This window comes from Phaethon lepturus, unplaced genomic scaffold (assembly GCF_000687285.1).
Source record: "Phaethon lepturus isolate BGI_N335 unplaced genomic scaffold, ASM68728v1 scaffold4096, whole genome shotgun sequence".
Classification (NCBI taxonomy): Eukaryota; Metazoa; Chordata; class Aves; order Phaethontiformes; family Phaethontidae; genus Phaethon; species Phaethon lepturus.
In genome coordinates this window covers 21,439-46,609 of record NW_010548143.1, presented here as the reverse complement: position 1 = coordinate 46,609, position 25,171 = coordinate 21,439, and the positions used below count along the sequence as shown (strand labels likewise).

Here is a 25,171-nt window from a genome sequence, read left to right as displayed (position 1 = left end):
CATCTGAAGAAGTCAGAATTTGACAGTAGCTGCCAAAATGAGAATTCTCAGAGTGATGCCAGAGCAGGAGGAACTCAGATGGTGAAAACTGGTGAAGCCTATACATTTGCCAATAGCGTCTCTGACATCCCCACAAACACCGCAGGATGTCAAGAAATGAAAGGGTCAAATTTATTTTTCCCAGTGGCTTGGGATCTCTTATCCAGCTGTTGTAAACTACAGCAATTGATAGACTGGTCTAACACATTTCGGGCCAGAATAGTTCCAGTCTGAAAATCAGACATAGATGTTGGCACCAAAAATAAAGTAAATTTCTTTGTAAATCTCCATGTTTCTCATTTAACTGCAAATATCTCTCACCCAACCTGTTCTAGTTGTATAATGTCAATCTAATATGTCAGTAAATGACATGCAATTGCTTTATGCCCTTCTGTCTTTTCAGTTTTGTATCTAATAGCAGAATATTTTCCAGCTATACTGTTCAGCTTCAGAAGCAGGACCAAGAAATCTTATGCTTTCTAGGTAATTCTCTAAGAATACCAGTAGTGTAATAGGACACCTTTTGAGCAGGACACAAGAGAATCTCTATATTTTTAGGAAAATATCTTGAAATTCATTAATGAAAATATTTACCACCTGTGTCATAAAGACACTAACTTAATTACTGATATTTTATGCAAAAATCCCATACCTACAATTCATCCGGTATTATTTCCATGTATTAATATAATAGTCAAAGGAAAGATTGCCTTGTTTTATGACAATGGACTAGAAAATGTATGCTTAATTCCCAGTTTTCTGCCCAACTAGCTTTTAATAAGCTATTTAAATGCCCTGGTCTTCAAGTTGCCACTTGCAAAATCAGTAGCATAATCACCCATTTTAGAGATGAGCTTTCTAAGTAGACGTTCAAATCCTACAGTAGTAATGGTAATATAAGAACTCATATAAAAAGAACTGTAATGCTAAAATGAAAGAAAAAACAGTAAACATGAAAAATCAGAAAAAATAGATATTCTATGGAATATATATTCTGTTCTATAGAACACTTGTTAGCATAATTTAACTGTTTATACTATAGCTTCACTACATTTTTCTAACTAATTCTGAAACATTTAGCCTTACAGAAGTTCCCTTTGGTTTAGTTCATCCAATGGGAGGGGGAGCGAAAGAATTCTTTCTTATTAAAATGCTTTCTGCAACAGTGATGCAATTTGATGCTCTTTTTGGTTTTAACTGTTTACTTATGTACTCAGTCATAATCATTAAGCGCTGTTCCAGAACTGTGCGGAAAGCCAAAATGGAGGAAGCTGTGGAATCCCTTTCAGAGCTCTCGAATACACTGGTGAGCAAACCCACTTTCCTCTGGAAAGGGGAGGATTGTGGTTTTCCCAGTTCAATGATGATCACTTTTCTCTGACTATTATTAGATCATGCTTTCTGGAGGCAGATCCTTACAGCTCATGATTGTTCTTCTGAACAAGCAGGAAAGTTGCTTTTGGAAAAAATAACCAATTACTGACATTTTGAAAAAGTAACTCAGAGGTAGGTAGTTCTTAACTTTCCTCTAACCTCAGCCCTCATTTCAAATTTCACACTGTCACCGCACAATAGTCTCAGCATGATTCTGAGGAACAAGAAACACTCACAGCAAAGAGCAGTCAGAACAAGACTGTTGCCCTATCTGCCTTCATCCTTGGTTCTGAAAAGGTTTTGTTAGATGGAAATTTAAACTGTTGTACGTCTCAGACTCCATCTCGTTCTCATTTTACATGTATTTTGTAATTTGGAGAATCTTCTCAGTGTATAAAGAAATGTATGTGGGAGTCTTTACTAAAACATTGGCAGACTTTTATTGCCTTACTGTCTGGCATTTCATATTGCTTTTGAAGTATGTTTCAAGATACAGTATATATTTGAAACTTTCTAAAATAGTACCAGATTCTAAAACCTTGGTTTTCTTTAGAAGTTTAGTAGGAGACTAAAATAATCCAAAACATTAACTATTTTTAGATTGCAGTTGTAAATACTACTTCAATCTATATATAATAAACCGTTATAAAATAGTAACAAAAGTTCACTCTTTAATTAATTTCCTTCTCAGGAAATCAAATGTAAATTCATTTTTTTGAGTGCAGAGTGGCTTTTAATTTTTTGATATCTTAGTAAAAACTGCATTTTCAAAGCTCCTGGTTTAAAATCCTAACAAATCGTGACATAAAATTAGTCTATTTATGGCTACAGAAAGCAAGCCTTGTTCTCATTATGCAGTAAGTACTAGCTGTTTATGTATCTGACAGTTTGTTGGAAGTGATCCAAACCTATAGTGCTATTATTCCTTAGTAAAATTTAAACAGCTGTAGTCATGTAATTCAAAACCCTGGAAGTCTGCTGCAGTGCTTGTTCTACTTCAGTATACCATGAATGCAGGATGCAGCCAGTCATACAAAGGATCCTCTTCTTCACAGAATGAAAGAAAGACGTGAACTACAAACCTGAATGCAACCTGAAAGGTCCAAACAGATGAGCTTGTGACAGCCTTTTCCAGAGCCCAGGTACAGTAAACCTTTGTCTGTGAATTTTCTGCAGTGAGCTAAACTCAGATACTGTAAATTGGGGAAGCTGCTTTGCAAAAAAAAAAAAAAACAAAACAGAGAGCAAATTATTACAAGGGTGTGTTGCAGAATCAAAAGATAGTTTAAGTAAGTGCTCTGAAAATTACTGTAAAGAAAAGATGTTTTATATGAAATAGAATTATCTCCTTGCTGAAGTTTCAAAGTCTCCTTTTTCTGCTGCACTTTCTCCTCTGCTGCTTGTATTGCAAATTACTGGGGAATAACACTATCATACAACATATCTCACCATATGAAAACAGTATAATTTTAAACTTATCTCAAATAACTGCAAAAGCATACTTTTTTAATTAGCTGGGATTTTTGTGTGCATACTGTGAAAGCTAATAGACTTCTCAGTATAAGTTTTCTGGACACTCTTTGCCATTGATTTTACAAGCAGTGCCTGCTGGAAATGAAAACCAGAAGTCTACCAAAGGACGTTAAAAGCATGAATGTACAGTTAGAGCTTTTCAAGTCATGTAATTATTTAGAAGAGTACTATTAAAAGATTCTGAAAAATTGAAAGAGATACAAAAGAGAATTATCCAAAAGGGAATTGCCCAATGTTAGGTTTTGATCCGTTCTTTTGGAAAACATTTCTTTATGCTAAACATTAGTCAAAAGCAAGCAAACTGTATAAGTGGAAAATGTTAATCAACAGCACTCTGTAAAAGGAAGAATCTATCTCTGAATATATTTAAGTTTCCATCTGCAGCTTTGGTTTATAACATACTAAAAACTATTCATTTTACTGAACTACATTTCTAACTGGAATAAATAACAATTGCCACAAGCACCACAAATGAAAGCATAGAGAAAATCAAAACCTAGAATTAGGACCCACTGCTCTGGTAGACATTTAGTTGTAGGGATATAGTCAGGCAGTTCTGCAAGTCAGCAAAAGTAGGCATTTTGAAGAAAGATGGGAACACCCACTGAGGAGCTGAGTGCTTAAGGAGTGGCATACATTTTTGGAACAGACTTTATACTTTCGATATAGAGTGGGGAAACACGCTAACTTAAACTGAATAGAAAAAAAAGACAGGAAGCTGGAAAGGAAAGTTATCATAAAAAAAGGATAATACAAAAATATTAAGAAATTAAATAGAAGATTGCATTTCATGAAAAAAACAAACAAAAAGACAGACAACGTGCATCAGAACCAGATATTAGTATATAAGGGCATGTGTTTGTGGTGCATTTTTTTTAAATGGAAACATTTAATTCATATTAAATACAGAAATATAAGTAACTTTCTTTGTAGAAGCATAAGCACTTTTTTTATTTTAGTGACATACTCCACAGAAACGAGTGGGGAAAATCAAACTCAGCGAGAGTGCACTTCCAAACTTATCTGACAAAACAGATAATGTATTGAGACTGGCTTTTATACTCCGGCAGTTCTGAGTCTCTTCAAAGTGTATGTTGCTATAAGGTTGCACAATTTAAAACACAGGGAAGCCTTTGTTAGTGTATTTTGAAGACTGAACAAAACCTTCCAATACTCTTGAAGAGACACTGATTTTCTGTACAGGTCATATGACCCATTTTTATGATCTGGGAATTTTAACACATGGCACCTTCTGCCATTTTTAAAGTGACAGCTTTCTTAAAACTTAAGCTTGAGCACACAGACTACTAAAAATCTTTGTTTTGTGTTACAGCTAAATTCTGCAGGGATCCTGTCAGACTGTTTTTTCAATTAATTTTGGCATTAGCAATCTCAGGATCATTGCTTTAAAGCAATCTGAGAAAATCACCTTCTGACACTTACTCCTGATAGACGATATTCATGTCTACCACATGCAACGGAACTTTTCAGAGGGAAATTGTGGCTGATGATTCACGTTGTGTAAAACGAAGGTTAAAATGCTTGTATGGAACAGTAAGAGAGAATCAAAAAAGAGCAAATAGTTCAGAGCACACTCAGACTACACTTCACTTGTTCCTCATTCCAATAACAGGCATCTGATACACAACAGCAAACTTCACATGCAGTATATGAAATGCAACACTGCCACCTCTAAGAACTTTGTATTAGTTATTTTATTACACAGGACCTGTGGTGAGCTAATGCTTCTGAGATGGCATGTGAAATATTTATGAAATTTGTCTGCTATCAAAATCTTCACAGGACAGCAACATTTTGTACATACCCATAATCTCAGAAACAATGAGTTTTACTTTTTGTCCAAAAATTGTCAATAAAACAGTGGTATCTTATGGTTTTAAATCAGAAGCATCATGTGTGACTGGGAAAATTAATTATTAATGAGGTGCAAGTTAACCACAAAATATATTTTGTCAGTGGAGAATTTTTGTTTTAAACATTTTATTGCATTGAAAGCTTCACCTACTCTGGAGAATTTTTCTTGGGTAAGCGCTATTTACACATCAAAAGAAGTGAACGGTTCTGACTTTTAGTGGCAACAGCATGCTCAGGTAGCCAGAATAACATATGCTGAGATTACCTATAGAACAGCTGTTCCAAACTTCAACATAAATATATGGAATTTTAAAAAGACAGAATATCAGCCAACATGGAGAAAACACAGATTATGATCAGAATAATACTGATGAGGAGATGAGTGGTAAGATTGGAGGCACTACATGGAAAACTTTGCCAAAACAAATGTTAGTTATATGAGGATATGCCATTATAGACTAAGAAAAACAAAAGTCAAAATGTATTATGCAAATGCCAAAGAAAAACATGTTTCTGGACTTTGTAGGGCTGCTGTTAAAAGGAAGACATTAGTTTTCCTCATAGGAAAGAGAAACAATGTACAGCTATCTTCAAATCCATATATGTCTTTGTGATGGCTGCTATCATGGACCAGCATACCTCTTTTCCTTCATGGCAGTTTTAATGCGGTGATTCTACCTACCAGGCAGACTTCAGGTCTCATGTAGGGATACATCTAAAACAGACCTCCGTAAGAATGTAAATTCTCTGCCTTCAGCTCACTGATCTTACAAATAAGAGTTGGTAAGACTAAATACTAATAACTCTTTCTTTTGCAGTTGTCACGCAAGGCCTTGGCTCACACAACACACCTATCCACAATCCTCTCTTGCAAAAATAAATTTTTAAGAACATTTCTATCTGGCAAACTTCTTGCGTCATCATGAGTAACTGAACATGCCCAAGAAATATTTGGCTGGCATGTTCTTTTGAAAGTTTCTGTAAAACTCTGTGAAATACATAGAGTAATTTAGCATATGATTTTAATTACACTAAAAAGAGAAAAGAACTGCTACCTAAATCAAATGTATGGGGCAAGTTTTTCATTTTGTATAGCAGACAGAATCTTGTAAATCACTCAAAAAGAGTATTTCTACTACATATGCCTCTAAGTTTCCTGCAAGATTAAAACAAGCACACTTTTGTATTTCTGTTTAATTTTACCTTGACAATAGCCGTAGTGTTCCATTAGTAATATCTGTATATGACAGATTTAAATAGAGAAGAGCTCTGCAACCTTCTGATATGAGTCTCATCGATTCATCCTGAATAACAAAATATTATTTTATTATTATTATATTACTATATACCTAGAAGTATATTAAAATTACATTTGTATTAATTTATCTTACATTTTCATGCAGAGTAACAAGGGAAAACATTAATGAGTATCTTTAAATCATAATAGTATTTTTTATACATCACAGCTATTTTCTTTGGAAGCCTCAAAGTAGAATACTGAGAGACACATGACGCTACTGATACTCACTTGAAGTATGGTAATTTTAACATTCCAATTCAAGGAAACAATACACTACACAGTCCTAACAGAGCACAGGGGACTTTTCACATGATCGAAGGTTAGCACATGTTTACATATTTCGCTAAACCAACATTCTTGTTAGCCAACCCCAGTATCTAAAACCACTGGTGAATTTTATCCATAAACTCTGTTACACTTCTCTAACCAGTAATATCATTTACAAAATGCTTCCTGTTTAGTTCTGTCCTCTAGGTGGAACATTAGATTTGAGTAATTACAAGGTTTCCATGTTTTATTGACCTGCAAAAGTGGTACTACCTGTATTGTTCTACATATCATTCCATTAGAATATAATGGGAACAAATTATCTAGTATGAAGAATGTTTCACAATAAATGTCAATATAATAGAAAGTAAAAAAATTGGCACTTATACATGGAAATGTAATAGTTGAGTGCGTATCTTTTGCCCTGTTGTGGTCACCTTTCTACTATTTCAGTTATCAGGCAAAAGGTCCATCAAGATAGCTGGAAATTCAATACCAATCAACTTTAAAGAGGATGGTTTGTGCCTTTGAAATACATTCATGCAACAAAGGATTTGAGAGAGGTGATATCAGTAAAAATAGGTATGCTGATAGAAGATAACCATAACCTGAAGAGAGCTGAAGGCATAGGGAGTGGTGAGGAAGCACTAGAGGGATAGCATGATGGGGAAAACTCTGAAACCTTCCATGTGAAAGCAGCACAACCAGGGGTCCATCTCAAGTGTCTGAACGCAAACACTTGTAGTGTGGGAATCAATCAGTACGGATCAAAGTCCACGCACAAGTGCAGAGCTATGATTTCATTGGGATTTCACAGATGCAAAGGGGCAGCACACAGAACTGGAGGGCTGCAATGAATGGTTACAAAATATTTAGGAATGACAGCCCAGGAAGGTGAGGACAGGTTGCACTCTACGCAAAGTTATGCCTAAGTGCATGGAGCTTTGCATTGGAATGGGTGACAAGTCAGTCAAGAGCTTATTTGTAAGGATTAGAGGGTAGACCTATGATGATTACATCGTGGTAGTTATCTGCTACAGACTGCTTGATCAAGAAAAGAAGATAGATGAAACCTTCTTTGGGCAGCTGAAGGAAGCCTTACAATTACTCATGAGAGACTTTAAGCACTCTGATATCTGCTGGAAGAACAATATGGTTGGGCACAAAACAGGAGACTTCTAGATTGTGTTGAAGACAATTTCTTGATCCAGGTGACTGATGAGTGGTCTAGGGAACATGTTCTTCTGGACTTGTTTCACAAACAAGGAAAAACTGGTCAAAGATGTGAAAAACTAGAGTGCCTTTGGTTACTGCAACCATGAAAATGAGGAGTTTAAAATCCCGAGAGAAGAAAATTGGACAAATTTTAGAAGAAAAAACCTGAACTTGAGAGCAGATTTTGGCTTGTTTAGGGATCTGCTTAACAAGGATCTCATGGTGACAGCCCTGGAGGGCAAAGGGGCCTAGGTGAGCTGGTTGATCTTCAAGGCCAAGGTACTCAATGACTTTTTTGCCTCAGCTTTTCCTGCTAAGGCTTGTCTTAAGGCTTCCCTGGTGCCTCCCAGGAGCCTACTAGCAGAGTCTGTGGGAGTGAAGCAATACCCATGGTAGAAAAAGACCATGTCAGGGAGCACCTGAGGAAATGGGACGAGACAGGATGCATCCAAGAATACTAAGAAAGCTGGCTCCTGTCACTGGGAGACCTCACTCATTTTTGAAAGGTCATGGCAATCAGAGGAGATTCCTGATGACTGGAAGATAGGAAATGTCACATCTATTTTCAGGAAATGGAAGAATGAGAATCCAGGAAACTACAGGCCAGTCAGCCCCACCTTAGGAAGGCTATGTAGCAAATCCTCCTTGAAGTCCTGTCCAAGCACATGAAGGATTAAAAAAATGATAGCCAAAAGCCAGCATGATTTACCAAGGGCAAAGCACTCCTCACTAAGGCGATCGCTTTCTATGATGAAATTACTAGATCTATGAATAAGGGGAGACAAGCAGCTGTTGTGTGTTTTGACTTCAGCAAGGTCTTCAACACAGGCCACAGTATCCTTTATAGCCAAATTGGTAACATAAAGGCTGGATAAGTGGACTTCAAGGTGAGTGAAAATTTGTCCAGACTGCCAGACCAGAGGGTTGTCACCAATGATGCTAAGTCACATTGGCACCTTATGGAAACTGGTAACCCGCAAAGTTCAATATGCAGGCCAGTACTGTTAAGTGTCTTTATAAATGGTTTGGATGACAGGAACAGAGTACATTCTTAGCCAATTCACAAATTCATCCAAACTGGGGGGAGAGTCAATAGACGAGACTAGAACTGCTCTTCACAGAGATTTAGTCTGGAAAAAATGGGCTGACAGACACCTCATGAAGTTCAACAAAGGCAAATGCAAAGTCCTGCATCTGGGAATGAATAACTCCACGCATCAGTACAGTCTAGACACTGGACAGAAAGCATCTATCAAACACACTGACCTGAGAGTCCCGGTCAATAATAACTTCAAAGTATGTCAACAGCGTGTCCTTCTGAAAAAGGTGGCCAACTGCATACTAGGCTGCATTGGCAAGAGTGTAATCAGCAAGTCCCTACTATCCCATGAACCAGGCCCTGCCATCACCTAGGAATGTTCTTGCTGGTACGTACCAAATGTGTATTAGCAAGCATGCTGACAACCAGACAGAACAGACGGTTATGAAACAGTGTTTGAGTCTTTACAGTTTGGCAAGCCCTGGCCCTCTTTGACTTACTGCCTTCATGCAGGAACCTACAACCAACATGATCCTTGAGAAGCAGACAACCTCTACACATTATACTGTAATTATATAACAAGACGATTCTACAGTGTTACGCAAAGAGCTTCCTAATATACTATATCTTTACCCCTTCCTTGTACCTGGTGTACTAAAGGAAATGTTATAATCTGTGAAAATGGTGAGAACAAGATATTTAGCAATAAAGCTAACATCAACATAGGACAGACATGAAGATATATGTAAAGCAGAACCAAACCAGAGTATTATAAATTAGAACCTCATAATTCTTCTGCAGCTCTTGCCTCTCTAACTCAACCATCATATGCCATTTTTGTATGAAGCTCATGAGCTATAGTTTATCCATGGTAATTTTTAAAACCTGTGTGTATATATCGGCATGTTTTTGGGCTAAACCCTTGGACATACGCTTCACTCCAAAGACAACTAAACTATACTAAATTATCTGTTTATATACTTAACACTATAAATAGCATATAAATGGGTGCATACATTATATGAATCTATTATGAACCATAATTTCTAAAAAAATATTTATTTTATTTTTTGATTGATTTTATTATTAGAAAAATTTGCACATATCAGTGTCATTTCTAAGAAATTATTAATTAAAGCAGAGTCAAACATTGTTTTTCCATCAGAGAAGATCAATAAAAAAACATTACAGAGAACTAATGGTCACAAGACAAAACTGAAAATGTTAAAGGAAAAAGAATGGCCAAATATGTAACAGTGATTGCATACTTAGACACCTTTCAAATGAAGGCTTTCACAAATACCAAGAAATTTAGTGAGACCTTTTTAGAGCCCAAGTATGCTGCTGAATGAAGGAATAAAGGAACTTGGAAACAATACAGAATTAAAATGTATTGTTGTTGTCAACTCCAAACTTAAAATAACAAAAAACCCCTCCCCCAGACTGGTAAAGTTTTGAAGCCTGTTTATTAAGATTAATTGAGACTAAGTATCTCTGCATCTCCTAAATTCCATTTTCAAAGTACTTAAGAACACAAGTCTCTACTTTTTATGGGGAAGAGTTGTGTACCCAAATAACCACAGTACTTTACAAAATCTCCCTTGGTATAAATTAAAGTTTGCAGAAAAGATTTGTAATACTTACATTTAATCCCTGGCATTCAGAGAGATTTAAGTCTTGCAAATTATGACATTCACCTAAAAATAAAAATAAAAAATGTCATATTAAAGGTGAACAGTTCAAATTCTCAGTGTACGACACAACTGTCAGAATTCCTATTACAGATTCAGTCCATCTAGGCCACTATCCTCCCTGAAACCGTGGGCACAGCAGATTACTGAGAAGAAAGCACAAAAAACCAAAAGTAGGATACAAAGCCGGAGTAAGCTGTCCTGAAGAAATGTCTCTTCTTAGGCTCCATCAACTAATGGCTGGCTTCAGTCTTACGTTACCAAAGGACTAGCAAGCTACCTAATTAAGCAATTTGGTGCTAGGAAGTGCCAGAATTAAGTTTTCCACACATTTATCTGCCCCTCCCACCCATATATTATGACACCAGTATCTTAATTATATACATGAATATTTTTTCCCTCTGAAGACAGAGGTGCAGCAATCAGACCAATTGTAGGAAAAGTCTTGCTTATCTTCTGCAGGTATTTCAGAGGATTTAGCTGCCTGAGACAGTCTCTTCTGTGTGTGTATAATCTATTATTTTTAGAAACTCCTATTTGCAGAGATTGTTGCAATTCTAACAAAATAATGAGAGATGTCTGACACTAGAAACAACACTTACACATCCCTTCAGCCACTCTTCTGCCAAATTTTGAGTCTATCCTCCAAAGTAAAGATGCAAAAACTCCTGTTAAACATAGTAATACTTTTTGCCTTAATCTAATCTTCAAAAATAACTGATCTGTCTAAACTGAAATTAAAAAAAAAAAAAAGCCTGATACAGATACCTAATATGGAAAACGCAGTATGAAGGGTTTATAAAAAGAAAAATATGGTTTAGATCTTTAAGAACACATTTTCACACGGTAAGCCAAATACATGTTTTCAGTTGCAATCAAGCGTTAGTACAACAGATCTGTATATTCTTTTCTGCGGGGACTGTGCCTTCACTGATATCCTGTAATAAAGTCTAACAGTGCCTTTTTGAAGAGTAGGACAATACTGAGAGGGATTGCACAACTCAAAAGAACCTACACATTGAAAATCATCCTTAAGGCTTCTAAGCCACAGAAAGGACATACCTCTTACACGTTTTTGTCCTAGCACTAAAATGAGACACAGTTATAATTTTACATGTGAACCTGTACACGCTACTGAAAGCAGCTGCTCATTTTGGTGTTATAGCTGAGTATAATGTAGTTAGCAGGCAGAATGTAATACTAGTAAAAAATTCCAGCTCAGACCCAGGAGATGGAAAGGAAGAGGAAAGGATATTTCCATAATTATTTATTACATTTCCTCCCCCAAGTTCTTTTTGTATTTCTGAGCTCTCCTGGATAGAATGAGCTAGCACATTACCAGAATGGTGAACAGTTCAAAACAACACAGAAGATCCCAGTTATGATGCAAGTTATTAAAACACATAATCAATTTACACTGACTAGCACATAGCTGCCAAAAAGTAACAAACGAAATTTCATTTTTCATGTAAGGGATAAAGTCATCAGTGCAAACACTCCTTCACACTGTGAACTAACAGAATCTGAATGCAGGTAGACAACTGGCAACTACAGGAACGGAGAAACCAATTAATGGGCTTTTAAAGGTAATATTAAGAAGTGGCCACATGGATTAGAGGGATGCAGTAGCATGTGTAGACAGGACCGCCCCATCTGTCTAATGAGTAAGAACTGCACAAATACTGAGAACACCCTACAGCTGAGATGTGGTTTAAACTGATCTACCAATGTGTTTAAAAATGAGAAATTTCTTTGTTTCCAAAGAATTTTACCTGATATTAGTTGATTTATTGCATCACCTTTCCTACAGATAAAAACAAGATTTTTGAGCCCAAAACCATGGTGTTTTAGAACAGAAGACTGGTGCAATGATCTGCTTGCAAGATTGGGATTCAATACCTTCCCAGGTGCTAAAGTCAAGAAGATATATGATAGATGATAGATGATAGATGATATATGATATATCTGTGCATAACACAAAGATGCACAGTCACAGAGAAAAACTAAGTAGTTAAGCCAGTGAAGAATTAAAAAAAAAAGGTTTCAGAGGGAATGGTGCTGACTAGCAAAAGTAGGAAATTTGTAAGATGGAAAGAAGTTAGAAAATACAAAAACCTGAGGGGTTAAAATGTGTCTAAGGAAACAAAACCTTCTGACCAGACTTCACTGGAAATGAAGGAGAAGGGCAGTGCACAGGAGTACTACAGGAAATTCAGGAAGGAACATAACACCAAAAAATTACTTAAAATACTGAGGCAATTTTGGACATGGTTGCAGGGAGCAGTCCTTGTCTTCCCATAATAATAATTCCTAATGATTGTGTCTGGCTTTCTTGGAAAGGCCAAAGCTCCTGGCTTACCCCCCTGCACTCTGCCTTCGGGGGTTTGCAGCAGGCCGCAGGCAGGACCTGCCAGTTCCCTTTGCATTCTGCCTACGCTCAGATGACACATAGGCTCATAGGCTCTCGCAAAAGATTATTTTGGGGTCCTTCTCAGTGCAGTCCAGCCAACTTTGTCTACCTGACGTGGGGCACGAGAGACACTTGGTAGTAGCAGAGCTAGTTATGACAAATTTGGGCTCAACCTGGTAACAAGCCCACACTTGAGCACAGTCTAAAACTGGGGGGTTGATAGGCACTGGATGGCTTTCCCGGGTCTGGCTCCGTGTGTGTTCCAGTGGATCAACACGCAGAAAGCTGGAAAGTATCGGCTTCAAGCTCCTCTTTCAAGCACATCTTCCAAGATGAACTTAAATAGGAAGAAGCTTCAGCCTGATGCCATTTTCCTGAATACGTGAGAATCTTCTAACAAAGATCATTTAGAAATTGGTCCATGTAGTTTCCCACATTTAATCAAAATGAATGACAGTAGAGCAGAGACAGTAAAACCAAGAAAAAAAGAGATAGGACATTAAATCTTCTAAGTATTTGTGAAGCTCCAGGCAGTGTGATGATTGAGTACTTGACTGAATGCTGCATATTATGTAAAAGCCTCCATGAAAACGCCTGTTTCATTTGTTCTAATGTTTCACTTTTCTTCCAACACAGGGATCCCACATACCCCAGCTGTGACTCCCCAGATCTGTACAACACTGATTAAGACTATCCAAAAATTTCAACTTGTTCCTCTTGTCACGGGAAATAAATGGGCCAGCTGAATGTCAGGATGCAAGTAGTTACTATTATACTACTACTTCTTCTTTGTAAAGCATCTGACTGTAGGAAGACAAGGAATAGGAGTTTGAGAAACAATGAAAGGGAAAACATCTTAAGGAAAGCATCTAGCACTGTTAAGCGCAATGTCCAAGGCCTACCATGTGATATATATACTTACCTTCATGAGAAATATCTAGATTGTCAGGAAAGAAAATTAATTTTTGTGGCACCTGACTGGCCAGAGGATTTAAAACACATGCTACTTGCAAGAAACAGGATTCGTAAATTGAAGAATAACATGTTTTCCAAGTATAAAGTACTGAAAAGTCTGGATTTACAACAGAATGATATAACAAAAATTGAGAGCGAGGCTTTTTATGGTTTGAATAAACTTACCACACTCTTACTTCAGCATAACCAAATTAAGAGTTTATCCGAGGAGATTTTTATTTATACACCCAGTCTAAACTACCTACGTCTTTATGATAATCCCTGGCATTGCAACTGTGAACTAGAAACTCTTGTTACAATGCTACAGGTTCCAACAAACAGGAATTTGGGAAATTATGCCAAGTGTGTGCACCCAATAGAACTGAAAAATCAAAAGCTAAAGCAAATAAAAGCTGAACAGCTATGTAGTGAAGAGGACAGGCAGGACCCCCAAAACATAAAACGGGAGAAGCCTGAAGCTGTCAAACCAGAACTTGATTCCTCTTTGTGCCACATGTATGTGTTTCCTGTACCAACGCTGAATTGCAAAAGAAAAGGTTTGTATCTGTTCTTAGAACTGAATTAATGATTTTAATATTTTTGCTCCCTTACTACATTTATTCACATCAAATAAATATAGTACTAGTACTCGCCTTACTTGATTTAACTAATACTGTTAATTGTCTTTCCCTCGTAACTACAAGGAACAAGGAGGAATTCTTTCTTCATTTTACCCCTACTCTGCAGCCCCAATTCCACAGATATTCTTTAGTGGTCTAGTATAAGATACCCAAGAAAAATCAACAGGAATAAAATGAAGCATATACTTAAGTTACTGAAGGATGAGCACCTCACTGCTCCGATTTCACAACTATAAACATACTAATGAGTCAAATTACAGCTGTGCTGAAATTGTTGTACTGATAGAGAAAAGCACAGAGTGTCTTTTCTTCTTTCCGGTGTACAAGCACAAAGATAGCAACAACTTTGGACAGAAGCAAGCTGTGAAGCAGGACTGGAGCAGCCAGCTGTGCTCACAATGCCCAAAGGATCCTGCTTGCAAAGGAGAGCCCTTGCATCCTCACACTGTCTGTGCAAGATTTCTTCTACTAAGGGAAGAAATTGTATGGGTTTGTTCATAAAGAAATACCTCCTCTCTTGTTCTTCCTCCCAGCACCCAGCACACATTTCAAAGTTGAAGGGCCTTCAAGAAATGTTTTTCAGACACTTGGATCTATTCCATTCTTAAATCCTTCTCAGGCTCCTAAAAGCCACAGTTAAGCCTTAAGGGTAAACCAGCTGGGTCATATATCAACACAAACGTGCACATTTATTCGTGCTCTTTATTTCCCATATTTTATCCCATGATGAAACAAAGAAACAACAAAACAATTCAGAATAGAGTCATTCTTTATCATTACAAATCTGAAATAAAAAGCATTACTAGGAGTAGCCAAGATTGGGATGAATTTTTCCCAACTTTTTTGAAGCATAGCCTCCAATACCAGATCACTGCAGTATATTTTGCCCACTTGTATCTTGCAATGTGTTTGCTAAAGTTCTATTTGCTTTAACAGTGACTTAAATTTCTGTAACAACTCTGTATGCCCTTATTCTTGGACCTTAATGCCAGAAACAAGCTCAGAAGTCAGTATAAGGAGACAATACCTAAATATAATGAATTAACAATTTCAGTATTTGATTACATGGTTTATCTATTGTGTATGTCATAAAAAATGGTCCACGTTTTTACTTTTTTTCCACCCTGTTAAATTCCTTCCTTCTTCCTGGCTAACATATATTAATTTCTTAATATTCACCTACCTTACCATTCCCTCTAGATAGGATCTTAACTATCCTTCATAGTATCTTAATTATATCATTATTACCTTATGTTTCCAGTAAACTGTGCTACTGAACAAAAAACAGGCATATATTATAATCCTAATATAAGAAAAGACTGACTTTCCAGCTCTCCTCATTTAGTGGTATCAAAGAGATGAGTTGATATGAATATATTCAAAAACTTTTGGTAAGAAAAATGTTACTTTTTCCTCTAAGTTCATAGAAACATTAAATGTGGTCTGCACTTCATGGGAGTTTCACAGGCTTTTATGGCATTTTTAAAAAATGGTTTACTGTTTTTAGTACTTATAATGAAGGAATAAAGTTACTTCAAGCTCCGCATGAGTGTACTAGCATGTACAGGGACTCCTTCCTTCAGGTCAAGAACTAAGTATATCAGTCCAGGACTTCCTGAATGTCTAGCATGGACACATTGAGTATGTTCAATATTTTTTAGCAAGTATCAGATCTACTGTGCATATGCTCGACAGCTGGATGCAGATATCCCATGGACATTTGGGATTTCTGAACATATGGTAATCTTTGATGAAAGCATTGTACTTACTGTCTTTGCATACGATTACTGTGCAGCAGATGCACAATTTGATTGGAATTTTCATCAGAAATAGGAGCATAATGCACCCAAAATCCTGGGAAAACACAAAAATTTCTCCAAATCCACATGGACAAGATTTCAGAGTAGGAAAAAAGGTGCATCATTTGCCAACGCAGTAAGATGACATGAAAAGCTGCAATCCATTATTCCTTTACAATGGAGAGGACTGAGTGACAAGCAGTATACCAGTACAATGTATCTCTAAGGAGATATGACAACAGGTCAGCAGCTTTCAGTTGATGTCAGAAAGCTCACAAAAGAAACATCTTAAAAATACATATAACCATGTGTATGTTCTCCTTTTTGAAGAACTTATTTATATCTCATCAGACCAGTGATACGCCAGATCTTCCAGTACTTCAGAATGAAAGTGTCCTATGTCCTTGATTCTGTTTTACCAAAAGTAACTTCTGTTTGCTTTTCCACAAAAAACCCTGTATTTGCAAAAGCAGTTGAAAAAATCTTTCTAGTACTAGCCAAACTCTCCAAGACTCTAAATTCAAGCATTATTTGCATTCATTTGGTGATAAACAGGCTCTGAAACTTTGACATCTGCACAAGCAGGAAGCACTCCAACCAGAGCAGGCTGGAATAGTTATAATATTTATGTATTTATAATACCAAAGTCCTGCTCAAAATCAGATACAAGGCAGGAAGACTCTGATCTGTTGCTTTAGTCTCGAGAATACCTGATGTATTAGACATCCTCAGAACTCCAGAAGTACAGACAACACAGATTTCAGCACAGAACCAGAAACCACTTGCTTTCATTCAAAGATCACAGAATCACAGAATCACAGAAACACTAGGTTGGAAAGGACCTTCAAGATCATCAAGTCCAACCATTAATCCAGCGCCACCATGTCCCCTAGACCATGTCCTAAAGCGCCACATCCACACATTTCTTGAACACTTCCAGAGATGGCGACTCCACCACCTCCCTGGGCAGCCTGTTCCAATACCTGACCACCCTCTCAGTGAAGAAATTTTTCCTAATATCCAATCTAAACCTCCCCTGGCGCAACTTGAAGCCATTTCCTCTTGTTCTATCACTAGTTACTTGGGAGAAGAGGCCAACACTAAATGGTCAAACAACACCAGATGGTCAAACAAGAGATACCGCTCATTTTCTTGTAATAAGAGACCAGGATTAGAACACTCATTGAGGAAACGTAATCCTGGAGATGAGGTTTATTAACTTTATCCCAAGAGGATTCAAACCACCGTTTGCACTTCCCAAGAATGTGCCCTTACTACTGGACTAGAAGCTATTCTTTCTGTAACTCTTTTGCAAGGAACATTGTAAGGATACGTACACAGATGACCAGGAGATGCTTGGCTACTTAGGTAATGCCAATGATACTAGTAGGATAGAGAAGTAGATAGACAGAATGCCATTATGCTGCCTGGACATATAATAACTGTAAGTATTGTAACAAATATATAGTCTTAGCATTACTAAAACACTACATAATTGTAACTACAGAACTATAACTATATATATTACTATAAATACTATAACAACTTGCAATTTTAATTTAGAATATTTTACCCTTTGGCCACACAGAACAAAGGATGTAAGACAGCACACTGTAATTTGATTACGGAAAATGTTCACATACTAATGAACATTTTTTTATATAGCTACTCTGTTTTCTTTTCTTTAGATGATCAAGCCATTCACACACAGTTTTTATTAGTATAGTACCTTCACTACCTGCCCTAACCCTATGCAAATGAATAGTACAGTTCTATTAAAATGAAAATATTTTAAAAATATATAGAAAGAGGCTTTACTATGAGCACTAATGCAGACAGCTATTTTCACATGAAATGTAAAGAATACAAGTGAACAAAGGAATGAAATTCAGAAGTTGAAAAAACATGTTGACACTAGTAGTAAGGATAAAAGGGAAAGAAAACAAGAAATAATGCTAGATGGACAAAACTCTGTTTGGTATGCAACTGTGATACCTAAGCAGCAAGAATAATCTAAAGCTAACACAAGTCTTTTTCATTTTTTAAGATTTAAAGAAAGTTCCAGGTAACATACCTCCAGATATAGTTAAACTTGATTTGTCCAACAACAAAATTAGACAACTACGAGCCAAGGAGTTTGAAGATGTCAGTGAACTGAAGATATTAAACCTAAACAGTAATGGAATAGCTTACATTGATCCTGGTAAGAGAAATTTTATTCATTAAAAATTGATTTGTGTTTTATTAACTATAAACTTTGATAATGTCCTATCAGATCTAAATGTGTGGGGGAAAGGATTTAAAAATCTAGAAGTAGGTTCCAGTTTTACCTTTTGTACCACTCAATTCATAAAGGTTGCACTGAAATGTATTCATCATGGAAGTCAATGAAAAGAGGCTGATTTCAGCTGCCCTTTCTTACTACTAAACCAACCAAGTGCAAAAATTTAATTCTGCAGACTGAAGGCTAATCATTTCCCAAAACACTAAATGACACTAAATAGTTGAATCATTTTTTAAATATATTTGCCAAATCTAAGAAAACTTGCCCTATAGAATCATAGAATAGTTTGACTTGGAAGAGACCTTTAAAGGTCATGTAGTCCAACCCCCAAATATAACAAGGCTGATTGTCCTGGTTTCAGCTGGGATAGTTAATTTTCTTCATAGAAGCCTGTGTGAGGCTGTGTTTTGGATTTGGGATGAAAGTAATGTTTGTAATGTACTGATGTTTTGAGTTGTTGCTGAGCAGTCAAGGGCTGTCCAGCTTCTCGTGCTGGGCTGCCAGTGAGAAGACGGGGGGTGCACAGGGATCTGGGAGGGGACACAGCCGGGACAGCTGACCCAGGCTGGCCACAGGGATATTCCCTACCATATGACATCATGCCCAGTATATATAGTTGGGGCAAAGAAGAAGGAGGGGGTGTGGGGACATTTGGAGTGATGGCATCTGTCTTCCCAAGTAACCATTACACATGATGCAGAGATGGCTGAACACCTGCCAGCCCATGGGAAGTGGTGAACGGATTCCTTCTGCTCTGCTTGCGTGCACGGCTTTTGCTTTCCCTATTAAACACCCTTTATTCCAACCCACGAGTTTTCTCACTTCTCTGACTCTCTCCCCCACTGTGGGGATGAGAGCTGCGTGGTGCTTAGTTGCTCGCTGGGGTTAAACCGCAACACTGTTTTTAAATTATATTGGACAATAAAGCAAGAGACACACCAAAAGGATTTAAACTCTTTTAGGATAAAAATCACTACATATAATTGCTCTTAAGTTATATATCATTAGAACTCAAGTGTCCTTGTTGGCAATTTGCTTATAGCCTATGTGTATTCAGATTTTAATTATTAAAGCAGACACCAGGAGAGAGAGAGGTAGAAAGTACGAAGCAAAAAGAGAGCATTTTGGAAGTTAAACAGCAGTAGAAAGTGATAATATCAGTAAAATGGTACTTATGAGGTTCAGCATTAGACATAGTCAATTTATTTAAATTAAGACTTCTGCCACTAAATGATACAGTATACTTGCAAAAAGTATGAACTGCTCTCTGAAATGTGACTCAGAAGAATTATTATGAAGCCCCATGTTTATTATCTTCCATTTCTTAAAATATTAATTGAAAGGTTCTATACACACACAAATACATACATACATACAAAAACTACTATCCCTGCACACTTATAGATAATCAGTTTCCATATTTCTACTTCTGTATCACGGCAATAACAGTAGACTTCTATGAGCAAATCAAGTATTCATTCACCTTCACTGTCCCTGTTCTACACTCATGCATGCTCATTAAGTGTTTTATAACTTTACCAGCAGTACAACTCCCCTTATGTCAATACATTTATACAGTATGTCACTTCTCAAAGCACAAGCCATATTTTAAAGTTGAATGTTTGAAAAGTCTTTTTTGTAGCCTTTAGCAAAAAAAGATTTATAAATGAATAATTATCAAAATGTTTTTCCTGTTGCAGATATGCATGGTTTTTTCTAACTTATCTTTATAAGGTACCAATAACTATTTTTCTATTGACCAGCTGCTTTCTCAGGCCTCAATAACTTAGAGGAGTTGGATTTATCAAACAACAGCTTGCAGAATTTTGAATACGGAGTACTGGAAGATCTTTATTTTCTGAAAATACTGTGGCTGAGAGAGAATCCTTGGAGATGTGATTACAACATTCATTATCTTTTCTACTGGTTGAAGCATCACTACAACGTTCACTACAATGGCCTAGAATGCAAAATGCCTGAGGAATACAAAGGATGGTCTGTTGGAAAATATGTTCGAAGTTATTACGAGGAGTGCCCAAAAGACAAGCTGCCCATTTATCCAGAAACTTTTGATCTGGACAAAGATGATGAGGAATGGGAACGACACAAAGAACAAACAGTTCAAACAGTAAAGAAGCACGGTGTAATAGTCACTGTGATAGGCTAATAAGGGAATCCCCCTTTTTTTAAGTACATTCAAATATTTGATACTCTGACAAAGAAAAACATGCTGTTTACATTTTTTTGTTAATGATATTGATTGCTTGTAGGACTATCTGCCTACAAAGATTTCTGTTTATTGCAGTTAATAATTATAGAATGGCATTAGTTATACAACATCCTTCATCAAGTAATTGTTTCTGACAATTTGTTTTGGACACTCTTGTGAAATATTTTGGCAAATATTTGAAACTATACAGTAGAAATCGATAGACACAAATGTACATAATGTGGTGGGGAGGAGCTGTCTTATGTATGAACACAGCTTATGTGTTGACACTGAGCTTGCTGCAGGATTGTGACCAAGACACATTTCTCTTGAATGTATTGACAGTTCTTGTATCTATCAGTTTCCTGAAATATTCCCAGAAAACAATTCTAAGATTTTTGTATCAGCTTCCTGTTGTTTTATTATATATGAAAAATCAAACTCAAGACTAACCTTAAACACAGTTCTAGAAAAACAGAAATGGCAGTTGTTACACTGATGAGGACGCAAACACAGAAGCTGGGTTCTACTTGCTGATTTACCAGTGTTCCTTCTCAGCCTTGAGTGAGTAACAGCCTCTGCCATTTCTGTACCTGAGTTGCCTGAAACCATGAGTAGCCAAGAGATGGTTGGTTCCCAAGATCCAGTTCCACATGCTGATATTTGCCTTGTTTGGATTTTGCAGTAGGCAGAGCTGAAGTCTTTCTAGGAAGCATTTTAGGTTGCCACATCAGTTCGACCCATTACATGACATCACTTCTAGGTGAAGAGAACCTCATGAAGGCTGCTGTGGTCTGCATCCAACACACTGGTTCCCATCCAAACTGAAGGTAGGTATGCTTTTGAGTGCTCACTAAAAGTGTGGGACGTTCTCAAAGTCCACCCTTCTCCCAGCTCATTTGTAAAATGCACATTATAGCAACTCCTTATCACACAACTGTCTATGTGAATATACATTCATTAAAAACTGTGATTATTCTAACACTATGGTAAACAGAGCCACACAAATGCCCCAGCTAAGTAGACAACATCTTGAAACATAAAATTCCTTGCTACATAATATAGTGGCTAAAAGTTCTTTTACAAAAAAGCTGTTTTTACTGAATGACTATTCTTAGCTTTTACATAATAGTTCTATGTTTTTAATTTCTGCATCAGTTAATATTGAACTAGCAGAGCTAGTGCCTCTTAAAGACAGATATTATAAACTGGTTTTTACCCATGGAGAGGATGAGTAACTCCCCAAGCTCACATGGTGGACAAGTAAGGAGATGCTGGGTTAAAACTTCAGTATTCACAGCTCAAGCCCTAGACCAATCTCCTGCTCTGAGATCAGTAAGAAATATGTAAGTGCAGGAGAGAGATTCAGGGCCCAAAACTTAAAATATCTGTGAGCTATCATGGAAGAAGTTCTGGAACACTCGAGGGAGAAAATTTGCTCCTTTAAAGATCTGCACACAATTATGCTGTTTGTGGATTCCTCTGGTGCTTTAGGCACAAGCCCAAAAGGTCAAACATTTTGTTTTAGAAGTGCAATACAAAGCACTCAGCATGGTTATGCTAGCATGAAATAAAAGAACAACATAAAGGAAAAATTCAGCAATTATTAAGCGTGGTAGGAAAGCCAAAGAATCCTTAAGCAAACACATCCTATTATTAGGATGCACTGTGTCCAGCTCTGGAGCCCTCAGCACAGGAAAGACATGGACCTGTTGGAGTGGGTCCAGAGGAGGCCACAGAAATGCTCAGAGGGATGGAACCTCTCTCCTGTGAGGACAGGCTGAGAGAGTTGGGGTTGTTCAGCCTGGAGAAGAGAAGGCTCCAGGGAGACCCTACTGCAGCCTTCCAGTACTTAAAGGGGCTTGTAAGAAAGACGGGGACAGACTTTTTAGCAGGGCCTGCTGCGGCAGAACAAGAGGTAATGGTTTTAAACTAAAAGAGGGCAGATTTAGACCAGATATAAGGAAGAAATTTTTCCCAATGAGGGTGGTGAAACACTGGTGGGTGGGATGGTGGGAGATGCCCCATCCCTGGCAACACCCAAGGTCAGGTTGGACAGGACTCTGAGCAACCTGGTCTAGTTGAAGATGTCCCTGCTCACTGCAGGGGGTTGGACTAGATGACCCTTAAAGGTCCCTTCCCACCCAAACTATTCTATGACTCTATGATTAACTGCATGCCTTCATGTCCTTCATTATTCAGATTATGAATATATTTAATGGTGCTTTACTGATAAACTGAATAATTTAGCCATTTCTTCCACAACATCTTTTAAAAACTTTATAGCAAATATAACAGTATCTGACTCATCCCTGCTCCTGGGAATATCTTAAGCATTACCATAATTATTAAAGGTTAATCCTAATAAGATAGAACACAGATGAAAATCCCATTTGGCTGGTAATATTCACTAAATGGGGCATTTTCTAGAAACCCAGAAGTGCTGAAAGAAAAAAATCTGTCATAAGTAGTAGCCAGCGTTAAGTGAAGTACTCCTTTTCCTCTCAAATTCTGGAGGATTATTTCAGTACAGAATGGAACTACTGGGAACGATTGAAAAGGACAGACAATGGAAGGACAGCAGAACATCTGTTATTGGCATCACAGCCAATGGAGAAAGGCTGAGTAGGAAAGAATGTATTTAGAAACCATCTCAGGTTAATTTCTGCAAAGAGTCAGGGTTAAGAAAAAAAGCTAGCTTGAGGCAGGCTAAAGTCTGGGTAGAAAACACAAACTAGGAAAGGAATATAGGATAAAAGCTGGGTGAGTGGTCTCTGAGCTCTGTGGACAGCAAAAGGTTACCAGTTGGAAAAGCAGTGGAATAAGACTGAGGACCACAAGCAGTGGCCTAATTGTTGTAAATAAGTTCAAAGGCCCTGGGGATTCCTAAACATATCATGAAATGTCCCTCCTAGGACCAAGGCTGAAACTTGAAGGTTGAAGTGATAAATAGGACAATTATTCAGTAGCAGCCAGAGTTAAGGGGGGAGGGGGTGTGATCGTTCAGGGTTCTCAAACAGTGGCAACAGAGAGTGTTGCATCTGCTGAAAGTTCAAGGGGGATGATGAGTTCAATATGGTGCCTATATCTAACAGCACAAGATGTTTGGTGACAGCTATTAAGTGTGAAATCTGTAAATGAGGGATATATCAACACGGACACTCTAGAGGAACATGGTTCAAGAACTATCCTGCAAATAAAGGTTTCAGTGTGAAGTCTCGTGCAATAACCAAAATGAAATTCAATACTTAAGAGTGGATCTGTCTAGACCTCTGAGAATCAATAAGGACTTCTAGCAATCAAGAGAAGAATGGACTGAAGTTTTGAATGCTGGAATTGTCCTTGCTACATTTTCCTTAGACGGCCTTTGGAGCTTTCAAGGAGTAGCTATAAGTTCTATTCTTTTAATTATAATGCACTATAATTTTATTCCTTACTGTCTAAAGTTATCGCATATTTCAATTTTTGCAATGATACTAGAGAATTGTTATAAAATAGATATAGGAGTATTCAAGTGGCAGTTTAGTTTCCTATAATTAAAAAAGGGAGTGGAGGGAAGCCCTCCTTGACAAACTAGCTGGAACCCATTACAGTTTTCTGCATGTTGGCATTTTCAGACACCCATACTGAGGATGTGGTAGAATAGACAGTAATTGCATTTGTGAATAATGTAAGAACACAAGAATTGAAGCAGTAGATTGGGGCAAGGGTCATATCGGCTAACATGTTCTCCTGACATTGCCTAGTAGCAATTTAAGAAAAGCCTGTATGAACAGGAAAAACATATAGGAGCTATGAAGACAGTACAGAAGAAGGCAGCCCAAGGAAGAAGTCAAAAATACATTTGAAAAACATACATATAGGGGAAACGACTAACAGCTGATAAAAATGTCAGCATTACGGGTTAATTGCTCTCTTTCTCTGAGCTTCTCTGAAATGTACTGTAAACTAAAGTACACACTCCATGAAACACCACAGCCACAAACCACAATTTAAAGTTGACATGTCTTTGTTTCTGTACTATTTATCACAGAAGTCCCAGAAGCTCTTCCACGTCTAAAAGAAAATCACAGGCCCTCCTCTTCCTTTATATGCTTTTTAAGTCCGTCCTTTCAGTAATTTCTCTCCTGATTCCCCTTCTTTCTCTGTCCATATCCAGGAAACAATTGCATGATAGTGCATTGTCTTCCTGATACGCAGTATATGTACTAGGAGTGCTGTCTTAAGGGATAAACTACAGCACTCCGCAGAAGCAGTGCCCCGCTCTCTACACAGCACACATGACGCACAGAAAAGATCATTTTGTGCCATGTTTTGCCATGACAGGGTGCAGGAAAAATGGATAGGTCTGTAAATACTGTGACCACTACTGGGAATAAAACACTTCAAAAGCTTCTGAGGAAATTTTAGCTCCTGCGCTACGAATATGAATGGCAGCTTTTAAATGCAGTTCCTTCCACACACATGGAAGTCAAATGATTCTCTAGGATCACTGAGTGGGTGGAGTAATACCACAAAGAGCTGAGCTGTAATCCGTGCAT

At 37.4% G+C, this 25,171-nt stretch overlaps 2 protein-coding genes across 3 annotated transcripts in view; one reads left to right on the top strand and one right to left on the bottom strand.

Moving 5' to 3' along the window:
• Positions 1 to 25,171, bottom strand: part of FBXL13 (F-box and leucine-rich repeat protein 13) — a gene marked incomplete at both ends in the record, with an annotated part of 74,377 nt that overhangs the window by 28,946 nt on the left and 20,260 nt on the right. The window contains 3 exons of the mRNA XM_010289863.1: positions 2,496 to 2,625; positions 6,025 to 6,125; positions 10,287 to 10,339. Coding sequence (XP_010288165.1) covers positions 2,496 to 2,625; positions 6,025 to 6,125; positions 10,287 to 10,339 — 284 coding nt within the window. The remainder of the gene's footprint in view (positions 1 to 2,495; positions 2,626 to 6,024; positions 6,126 to 10,286; positions 10,340 to 25,171) is intronic.
• LRRC17 (leucine rich repeat containing 17) lies at positions 2,360 to 21,111 on the top strand. Of its 2 annotated transcripts, XM_010289862.1 has the most exons (5): positions 2,360 to 2,555; positions 6,842 to 6,970; positions 13,380 to 14,254; positions 18,185 to 18,340; positions 20,185 to 21,111. In XM_010289862.1, the coding sequence occupies exons 3-5, from the start codon at positions 13,477 to 13,479 to the stop codon at positions 20,586 to 20,588; spliced, it is 1,338 nt and encodes a 445-aa protein (XP_010288164.1). In that variant the 5' UTR covers positions 2,360 to 2,555; positions 6,842 to 6,970; positions 13,380 to 13,476; the 3' UTR covers positions 20,589 to 21,111. The 2 variants fall into 2 exon arrangements, with proteins under 2 accessions (XP_010288164.1, XP_010288163.1); XM_010289861.1 differs by lacking the exon at positions 6,842 to 6,970 and having other exon boundaries at positions 2,389 to 2,555.